General features: G+C 38.2%; 2 protein-coding genes across 3 annotated transcripts; both read left to right on the top strand.

Moving 5' to 3' along the window:
• The first annotated feature begins 2,771 nt into the window (after positions 1 to 2,771).
• On the top strand, positions 2,772 to 5,721 carry LOC131438388 (uncharacterized). Of its 2 annotated transcripts, none has more exons than XR_009230930.1 (2): positions 2,772 to 2,966; positions 5,406 to 5,721. XR_009230930.1 is itself a non-coding variant. In XM_058608400.1 (2 exons), the coding sequence occupies exons 1-2, from the start codon at positions 2,906 to 2,908 to the stop codon at positions 5,209 to 5,211; spliced, it is 1,761 nt and encodes a 586-aa protein (XP_058464383.1). In that variant the 5' UTR covers positions 2,772 to 2,905; the 3' UTR covers positions 5,212 to 5,267. The 2 variants fall into 2 exon arrangements, 1 of the variants encoding a protein (XP_058464383.1); XM_058608400.1 differs by lacking the exon at positions 5,406 to 5,721 and adding an exon at positions 3,512 to 5,267.
• A 995-nt stretch (positions 5,722 to 6,716) lies between these two features.
• LOC131433889 (uncharacterized protein K02A2.6-like) lies at positions 6,717 to 7,748 on the top strand. Its single transcript, XM_058600497.1, has one exon. It carries the CDS (start codon positions 6,717 to 6,719, stop codon positions 7,746 to 7,748), a length of 1,032 nt encoding a protein of 343 aa, XP_058456480.1.
• Positions 7,749 to 10,343: the final 2,595 nt, after the last annotated feature.

Raw genomic sequence — 10,343 nt, 5'->3', positions numbered from 1 at the left:
ACAAATAAACCATCAGGCGGGTTTAAGCTGGAGCAGCAAAATTCTTTATTATATGGCCGGATGTTCTTGCTGGAAGGCGGCGGGTCCTAAAACCCCATTTTGGCCTTCTTAACAGCAATTATATGAAAGCTATCTGATAATCAAATTCGGATCTACTGTAAGTCTACCCGCATACACTGGTAATGCCTTGAACTGATGGTGGCTTCACACATACATACATACACACATTAACAAAAAAGAATAATTTGAGATAAGGTTTATGGTTTAGAAAAACTGGGGTGGAATATATTATTGATTTGTTTCATTTTGTTCACGCTTGATGAGTGTATGTCAATAATTTGCTGTTGTAAAATTCTTAAAATCCAAGTTGGAGGCTTTCAGTTTGTGGATATTCTTTCAAATAGCTATATAGTTTGTATTTTCGAGGCGGGTTTGCCGAGTAGATTATTAAAATGAATGTCATGTTGACCCAAATTTAAAAGTCCTAGATTGTCACAAACGACTTTTTGTGGATTTTTCTAATTTAAATGAATATTAACATTGCATATTCAATGTCATCGTAATCGGTCTTGTCATCTACGCAACCCTGTAATTTATTGCCCTCGTGAGGTACGCCTTATACCGCATACAATCATGCAAGTAAAGCATTGAATTAATCAACTAGAACTTACGATTATCGATGTTCGGAAGTGTGGCAACATCATTTCAGTTTTGTACGTATTCACGGCATGCAATTATGTCTCTGATATTACCCACCCACCTTTTTACAATCGATAATTTTTATTTTGAGCTCTCCTCGGATTTGCCACTTCTTAAAATCAAGTCTGCACGCAATATGAAGAAAATATTCAAGGAATCTATCTTTCCCGAAAGATACATTCAGATATTATAGCATTAAACTGAATACTTATAAGTGTGCATAATTTTGTGGATTAAAAAAACACTTTCTTCTTTGGTCTTGCTTTTATTGATACCATGGACATAATAAATACCCTAACATTCGTCAGGATTTCGTTGTCATTTTCAAAAACCTGGTTGTTTTCGGTGTTTCCGGTATATTCATCTATTCCCCACTTCACCGTCAGTACAATATTCTTTAACTCTTAATCTTCAGTTTTTCCAGATTAGTCTCCACTATTCGCTTGGAAGTGTGATCTAGATGGGCCTAGAATTACATGTCGACTTCAATGACAAATAAATGTATGAGTCTCTTTTTTTACATCCAGATTAAAATTTGATGTATTGGGAAATTGGACAACCTTGTATCGATCATCAACGTCAAGGCTTCCAAATCAGAGTATTCGACCATTTCCATGCTTTTTTGGTGGCTGTTGTAGTTACAAATGTTATCAAATTAAAAAAATCTAAAATGACAAATGTTATTAGTTCTTAAGTACTAAACAATATCAGAGTAGGTTTCGACATGAAAACCGTCACTAGTGACGCAATTCTGAATTTCTTCATGAATGTTTATGACCAGCTATGAAATTCGAACCGAAAACAAAATGCAGCCGATTCTATTGATGACTATCATTCTTTCGTTACATTCATTGCCCAATACGAGTAAGACTGTTCCCACTACATTCACGTTGCGCTGACATTCACATGCGACCTTCATCTGCGCGAACCGCGCGACATTCATATATGACTGCCTGGATAGCAGACAACGTGATAGTTTTCATCAACACGACATTCATAGCAAACATCTACAGCCCTAGGAACTAACTTAGGAATTTCATTTTAAACTGTCGCGTGAAGGAATCGTTTTCAGCACTGGGTGGGAGGATAACGTATCTGAGAAAACTTGGTGATCAGAAAAAGAAAAGAGAATACCACAGCATCTCAAAAATTTTAGTTAGGCATTTGGAAATGTAAGAAAACAAGATTTTTCTGATATGCAAATATAATAATGTACAATAAATGAATAAAATAAAAATTTATTTATGTTTCGTATTATGTCTGAGATTTTTGTAATGGATAAGAATGTTTTATAAGCGTTATACAAAATAAAAGAAAAGAAGGAAGATGTGGAAAATATGTTTAATTATTTCGCATGATCTACCTTATTCATTCATAGTTTGCTGTTATCGTATGAAGGGCCGTCGAGAGAAAATTTGGGCCCGGGGGGACTGCAATATTACGGGCCCCTAAACTTGAAAATTAAAAAAAAAAACATTTTGAGTATAAGAATACCATCGTATCAAGAGATTTTTAAATACATTATTATAACACAATAATTCGTAAGGTGAACTTGTTTCGATTTTTGATATTTTGTTTTACTATGAAGAATGAAGAAAACAATTTTGAATTTCCGGGCCCCCTGAAAAAATCCGGGCTCGGGGGGATTCTTCCTTTCCCCCTTCCCTCTCGGCGGCCCTGATCGTATGCATATAAATACCTGCCCCCACTTATCTAGACAATCTTATGTCGTATTCGCTTGAGAAAACTTTTAACTGCCCCAGGGTAGTTTCATCAAACAAACACTTTTCACGAAACTCTTGGCTTCGCACTTAGCAACGGGGGTTTGATATAAAAATAAAAAAGGTTTGAAGCCGACTAGATTTTCAGTTCAATAACGTTGAAACTTGCTTCAAAGAAAAGGTTTGACAGCAGTTGGGGCGGAAACTGGGTTAGGTTTGTTATCAAGCGAAAACGACATTAAGAACGGCCAGTAGCACTAGGAATTACCATATAACACGACGGATAACATAAAGTGGTATCCATGGTTACACGTTGTTTTTATCCATGGAAATACAACCTCAGGTTTGTAGTATCGTAACATCATTATATAACACATAGCCGCATACAATTCTTAAATGTTTTCTGATCAAGTAGTCCTTGATATAAATAATACGAATAGATTATTATTACTTTGGAAACCAAACAGTAAGCACGGTATAACAATATGTGTCTTCACTTTGGATACTACATTTTGGCGACGAGAAGAAAAATGGCGAATCAGTTCGGTAAGTATTCAGTATTAAAGATGGAAACTACTAAAACAATTTATATGAGAGGTGGATATCAGTCGCTTAAATGCTGTATTATATAGTCTGGTACCACTCTGCCATAGAGCAGGTGATGAAAATTGCTTTGAAATGGATCAGTCGCTTGGATGCGGTTTGTACAAGTCTGATTCCATTCTGCGCAAGAGCAGGAAAAAGAGAAAAAATCAAAATGCTGTACTCGCTTCAATGCGGAATAAGAATATGTTAATTCAAATAGTTTGAAGCGTAAAGAAAACTGCGCATAGTAAAGTATTCATGGAGACTGTTTTTCTCGATACGCTACTGCATTTATTTGAAAAAGATAACCTATAAAAAAAATACCTCGTGGAACGTATTTAGAAAAAAAAAAAGTATACATATAGTTTTTTTCATTTTCGAAGAAAAAAAACAGCATGGCATTAGCTTGGGAAGATACTTTGCAAGCTAGTTTCCTGTAAAATTTCTTCGAAAATAATTTGAAATTTTGTTGGCTGAAGTAATTCTTGTGAATTGACTATTTGCAGACATGATTCGGTCGCTAGGACTGCAACTGCAGGTATTCGATTATGCAACCCATATAGATAACGTCGGTGTTGAATGGCGAAAGTGGCTGAGATCATTCGAAACAATGATTCGAGCTAGCCGAATTGATGACGAAGATTGGAAAAAAGATTTGTTGCTTCATTATGCCGGACCAAGTGTTCAACTACTATTTGACACACTTCCAGAATTAGCCAAAGTTGAAATGCGCGGACCGTTACTTAATGTCGACAATTACACTCCTAACATGACCAGCTATGAGGAGGCTTGTGCTAGGTTGAACGAATTTTTCCTACCAAAAGAAAACTCTACATATGAACGTCATTTACTACGCCAAATGAAGCAGCGTGTTAGCGAAAGCATTGATGCTTTCACGATCAGACTACGAGTCCAAGCAGAACGATGCGGATTCGGAGATCGTATGGAAGAGAACATTAAGGATCAAATTATTCAAAACTGTCAATCAGCGGCACTGCGAAGAGATTTACTGAAAAGAGGTGATGCGAGTTTGGAGGAGATATTAAGTGTAGCGAAGATATTCGAAACGGTGGCTCAACAAGAGAAATCTTTTACCATAGGTTCGGCCGTCGGAGAGGTTTCAAAACCAATAAATGATGTTAATAAAATTGATGCGAATTCTTACGCACCCAAACGGAAGCGATACGGCGAAATGACACAGTTTGAATGTCATCGTTGCGGATACAGCGGGCATTTGGCGAAAGATTCCATATGTCCTGCGAAAGGCAAGTCATGTAATAAATGTGGAGGAAAAGACCACTTTGCCAAGAAATGTCGAAAAAACAAACAAGTGACAAGATCGAATAATAATCGATCGGTTGAAAATCAAAGGATCGACAATCGAGAAAACTTCTCTTCAAAACACGACACTATCTATACCGATTCAAATACTGTTAAAAATATTGTCAACGAAGACACAGAATATGTTTTTCACGTAACTACACCAGACAGGAATAGCGAGCTATGCTGCGAAATTGGCGGAATCGTCGTAACAGCAGTAATTGATTCCGGTTCTAAATACAACTTATTGGGTAAAACGGATTGGGAATATTTGAAAAGTAGCAGGGTGATCGTAACAAACCAAAGAAAAGAATCAACGAAAGTTTTTAAAGCTTACGGCGGAATACCTTTGCCGTTGCTTGGTGTATTTACTGCAAAGGTGAAGATCGGCAATGTTAGTGAATTGGCTGAATTTTACGTAATAAATGGAAATGGGAAAATCCTAATCGGTCGTGATACAGCTACGTCTATGGGAGTACTAAAAATCGACATTCCAGTTAACGAAGTCAGTACGGAAGGCAGCAAACTGGGAACCATCAAAGGCATTAAAGTTGACATCCCGATCAAGTCGGATATTGCACCAGTCGTTCAACCATACCGGCGTATACCAGTTGCATTGGAAAAGAAAGTCGATAAGAAAATCGATGAGTTGCTAAGTCAAGGAGTTATCGAACCAGTGAACGAACCAGCCAAGTGGATTTCTCCAGTGGTTGTTGTACCAAAAGGAGACGATGTTCGTATTTGTATCGACATGAGGCGGGCTAACGAAGCGGTAGAAAGAGAGAATCATCCCCTACCGACTATTGAGGATTTTTTACCACAATTGACAAAGGCAAGCGTTTTCTCCCGGCTAGATGTGAAATCTGCTTTTCATCAGGTAGAGTGAAACTCTATTATCTATTATCCTTCATTATGATTCAGAATCTGAGTACTACCACTACTTTGAACGATGATATTAAGTTTAATTGAAAAAAAAATGAATAAAAAAAAAATAAAATGAAATAAAAATAGATGCTTTACAGAATTAATAAATAAATTAGAATTGCTGAGAAACGCTAGATAAGTATTATTTTGTTTTAGGTTGAAATATCTGAAAAATCACGAGAAATTACAACATTTATTACACGGAAAGGATTATTTCGATATACCCGGCTTATGTTCGCAATAAATTGTGCGCCAGAACTATTTCAAAAGTCAATGGAACAAGTTTTGAGCGGATGTGAAGGATGTATAAATTTTATTGATGATATTCTAGTGTTTGGATTAGACCAAAATGAACATGACTTGCGGTTAGAGAAGGTTCTTGTCAGATTAAAGAACAGAAATGTATTACTGAACAAAAGTAAGTGCATGTTTGGTGTTTCTGAGATAGGTTTTCTTGGTCACGTGCTATCAAAAAATGGAATCAATCCTGGTATAGATAAGTTAGAATCTATTCGCAATTTCCGAGAACCGAGAACCACTGAAGAAGTCAGAAGTTTTCTTGGCCTGGTCAATTATGTGGGAAGATTTATTCCTGATCTAGCTACATTAACGTTTCCATTAAGGCGACTCACAAACCTGGGACAGAAATATGTTTGGAGATTTGAGCAACAAATTGCGTTTGACAAATTAAAGGAACACATGATGAATCCAAAAACACTGGGGTATTTCAATGATGAAGATCGTACACAACTAGTGGCTGACGCTAGTCCAGTTGGTCTAGGAGCAGTGCTAATCCAAATAAATAATCAGGGGCCTAGAATTATTGCTTACGCAAGCAAGAGCCTTTCCGAGGTGGAAAAACGGTATGCACAAATTGAAAAGGAGGCCTTAGCGCTAGTATGGGCGGTAGAACGATTTCATTTTTATTTGTATGGCCGGACATTTGAGCTTATCACAGATCACAAGCCTTTACAAACGATATTTGGTCCTCGATCTAAACCGTGTGCAAGAATTGAAAGGTGGGTAGTTCGTTTACAAGCATATAAAGCGAAAGTTATCTACAAGCCTGGTAAATCAAACGTTGCTGACCCTCTTTCACGACTGGCAATCACATCAAACACTACTGGAATAACGTTTGACGAATTTTCTGAGTATTATGTACACTGGATAGCTTCTAATGCAATGCCAATAGCCTTGAAGTTAACAGAAATTGAACAATCATCGAATATTGACAAGTCTATTCAATCAGTTCGGGTTGCTCTGGATCAAGGAATCTGGTCAGAGGAAGCGCAGCCTTTCAAATTATTTGCTACGGAACTCTGTTTTGCTGGCAAGATCCTACTACGAGGTAATAGAATGGTGATTCCAGAAAGTCTGAGAAAGCAGACATTAGAATTGGCTCACGAAGGGCACCCTGGTATGACAATTATGAAGCAAAGATTAAGAGCAAAGGTTTGGTGGCCGAAAATGGATTTGCAAGTTGAGCAGCACATTAAAAACTGCCGAGGATGCATGTTGGTAGCAGCACCCTCTGCACCAGAACCAATGAAGCGCAGAGAATTACCTTCAGGTCCATGGCAACATTTGGCTGTTGACTTTCTGGGACCCCTCCCATCGAGCCACTACCTATTCGTGGTGGTTGACTACTTCAGTCGCTACTTAGAAATCGAGATAATGACGAAGATTGATACCAAAGAAACCATCAACAGATTGGAAATAATTTTTGCTCGGTTTGGTTTGCCGCTATCCATTACAGCTGATAATGGTCCTCAGTTTTCAAGTGTGGAGTTTCGAGTGTATTGTGAATCAAATAACATCAAGTTGATCAACACCATTCCTTACTGGCCACAGCAAAATGGTGAGGTAGAACGCCAGAATCGTTCTATTTTGAAAAGATTGACCATCAGTCAAGGAATCAATTCTAATTGGATTGAAGATCTCAATAAGTATTTGCTCATGTACCGTTCAACTCCTCACTCAACGACGGAAAAGACTCCTTCGGAAATGTTACTTGGATATTATATAAGAGACAAGCTTCCATGTATTTACCAACCCAAAGAAGTAGATGAAGAGGTCATCGAGCGTGACAAAGAAATGAAAGAAAAAGGAAAGCTATATGCAGACAAACGACGCCATGCCAAAGTGAATCATATGTCGGAAGGTGATAACGTTTTGGTGAAGAATATGATAAAATCAAATAAGCTGACTCCCACTTTTGGTTCCGAATCGTGCAAAGTTATCAAAAGGAAAGGCGGAGATGTAGTCATTGCTTCAGAATCGGGAGCAAAATATCGTCGACATATCACTCATCTACAGGATGTTTCTAAATCACTACAAGTAGCAGATAATTCCAATGATACAACAAACAGAAAAGTTAAAGAATCAGTCGAAGAGTCAACTGTGAATTCTAGAATAAAACGAGCTGTCCAACAACCAATCTACATGCAGGACTATGTACAAACTGTCGACGGAGATACAAATAAAGATTCACTGAAATAAAAAAAAATAATAATAATAATAAAAAAACAAATATCTATATATATATAAAAAAAGGAAATAATGTAGTATCGTAACATCATTATATAACACATAGCCGCATACAATTCTTAAATGTTTTCTGATCAAGTAGTCCTTGATATAAATAATACGAATAGATTATTATTACTTTGGAAACCAAACAGTAAGCACGGTATAACAATATTTGTCTTCACTTTGGATACTACAAGGTTCAATCAAGGTAAGCAATACACAAGCAACACAAGCCATAGATGGTCCTCAGTACCTTTCTTTCGAAAACACTGAGGGCGCGTTGGTCCTCTTCCAACATAGTTCAGGTCTCGTGGCCATAGAGAACAACCGGTCTAATAAGCGTTTTGTAGATGGTCAATTTCGTGCGGTGGCGTTTTTTTCTCGATCGAAGGGTTTTTCTGAGTCCAAAGTACGCACGATTCCCTGCCAAAATACGTCTCTGTATTTCTCTGCTGGTGTCATTGTCGGCGGTCACCAGTGAGCCCAAATACACAAACTCGTCAACCACCTCGATATCGTCACCGTCTATCAATATTCGTGATGAGAGGCGTAGTGTTTCTTCTCTAGAGCCTCTTCCTCTCATGTATTTTGTTTTCGACGCATTCATAGCCAGTCCGATACGCCTAGCTTCAGCTTTCAGTCCTATGTAAGTTTCCGTCATCTTCTCAAGGTTACGTGTTACAATATCAAAATCGTCAGCGAAGCCAAAAAGTTGTACGGACTTTTGGAAGATCGTGCCACTCGTGTCGATCCTCGCTCCTCGAATCACACCTTCCAAGGCAATATTGAACAAGATACAAGTCCATCACCTTGCCGTAGCCCTCTCCGAGATTCGAAAGGACTCGAGAGCGTCTCAGATACTCGGACGTAGCACATCACTCTATCCATCGTTGCTTTGACCAATCGCGTCAGTTTATCCGGAAAACCGCATGATCTGGCATAGCTGTTTTCGATAAATTGCGTCGTATGCCGATTTGTAGTCAATGAGTAGGGCGTAGGTATGTTGTATTCACGACACTTCTGGAGTACTTGTCCCATCGCGAATATGTGATCCGTAGTGGCGTGGGCTCCAGTAAATCCCGCTTGGTACGGCCCTACGAATTCCTTAGCTATTGGTGATAGACGACGGCAAAGGATTTGGGAGAGTACCTTGTAGGCGGCGTTGAGCAATGTGCGCGGTAATTGCAACAATCTAGCTTATCGCCCTTTTTGTAGACGGGACATACCACTCCATCCATCTATTCCTGCGGTCAGGGCCGGAGAAACATGTTAAGCCCAGGTGGGTAATTTTTCGTACGAAGGGAACGACCCACCATTTCGAAGTATAAATGTATAAGTAGAAATGGTACTTATCCCTTAAAAGAGAAAGGTCGATTTTTTAATAAAATTTTGTTTCGATATTTGCATGGGACGCGTAAATTCGAAATCTGAAACATTTTCGGTATTTTGTCTTGAAACAAATGTGCACAGTTCTAATGATACTATCCTAGTTTGAAGTTAGTCGTTAATTAAAATTAGAAAATGCCCTTGGCATCTTATAACTTAAGCAGTGTGCCTTAAAACCAATTATATTATTGAATAAAAACAAGGTGTGAACATTTAAAGGTCGAATACGACATAACACTACTAATTGGTTTCAAAATCACGAGTGGAAGGTGCTGAAAATGTTCATCCAGTTCCCCATGATCGAAAAGCAATGCCTTGGTATTACATTCCTTTGGGAGAATTGGACGTTCTTTTGCAACAAACTTCGCACCCGACTCATAGCGCACAGAACCATTGCATGGCTGGTGCTACGATCTTACTGACACTAAGAATTCTTCCAGGTTGGGGCTCAAACATATGACAACTGGCTTATAAGACCAGCGTCTTACCCGGGAATGTTCTCCACAATCCTAAAAAAACCTGCACAGTCGAACCAGCACAGATCACACATTAAATTTATAAATAAAGTCTTATAATTAATACATTGTGAACGGTTGATATACTGTCATCCGGAAAAATAGTCAAGTTTCCATTAACGTGTTGGATGAACGCAAAATCAAAGCTCGTGAGAATGGTTACCACATCAACTGGATATACTTTTACGATCTTACGCGAAAATCTGGGCATGAAAATGGTCTTTTCCATGTTCATTTACAATAAAACAAAAGCAACAACGAATCAACGATCCAGACAGCTGTTCGGCACTGTTTAGTCGCTATAAAAAGATTTCTTGCGTTGGTATGAAACAATGGACGAAACATGGATCCACCATTTTTCTCCGGGGTCATATCCGTGTTCAGACGGAGAAAGCCATTCGAAATCACAACAGGTAGCTGGAACAATCATGGCGTCAAATTTTAGATGGTCAAGCATAATTAACTTAATTTAAATTAAATTAATTTAAAAAGGATAGTACCATCAAAAGTGATCATTACCTTGAGTTATTGATGCGTTTGAAGAGCAAAATCGAACAAACAGTCTCATATGAAGAAGAAAAAAATATCTTTAATCAAGATCAAATTGGGTTCCGATCTGTTACCTCACTCGAATGAGAGTGTCATCGTCGCAACTGAAGTCTAT

The sequence above is a fragment of the Malaya genurostris genome, chromosome 3 (assembly GCF_030247185.1).
Source record: "Malaya genurostris strain Urasoe2022 chromosome 3, Malgen_1.1, whole genome shotgun sequence".
Classification (NCBI taxonomy): Eukaryota; Metazoa; Arthropoda; class Insecta; order Diptera; family Culicidae; genus Malaya; species Malaya genurostris.
Note: the sequence above shows the minus strand (reverse complement) of the source record. Positions and strands in the feature narration are given on the sequence as shown.

What these genes read in the sequence shown, in the direction of transcription:
- LOC131438388 (XM_058608400.1), top strand. Translation starts at nt 2,906, where the DNA reads ATGTGTCTTCACTTTGGATACTACATTTTGGCGACGAGAAGAAAAATG. An exon ending in AAAAATGGCGAATCAGTTCG is followed by an intron (nt 2,967 to 3,511) that starts GTAAGTATTCAG and finishes GACTATTTGCAG; the next exon opens with ACATGATTCGGTCGCTAGGA.
- LOC131433889 (XM_058600497.1), top strand. Translation starts at nt 6,717, where the DNA reads ATGGATTTGCAAGTTGAGCAGCACATTAAAAACTGCCGAGGATGCATG.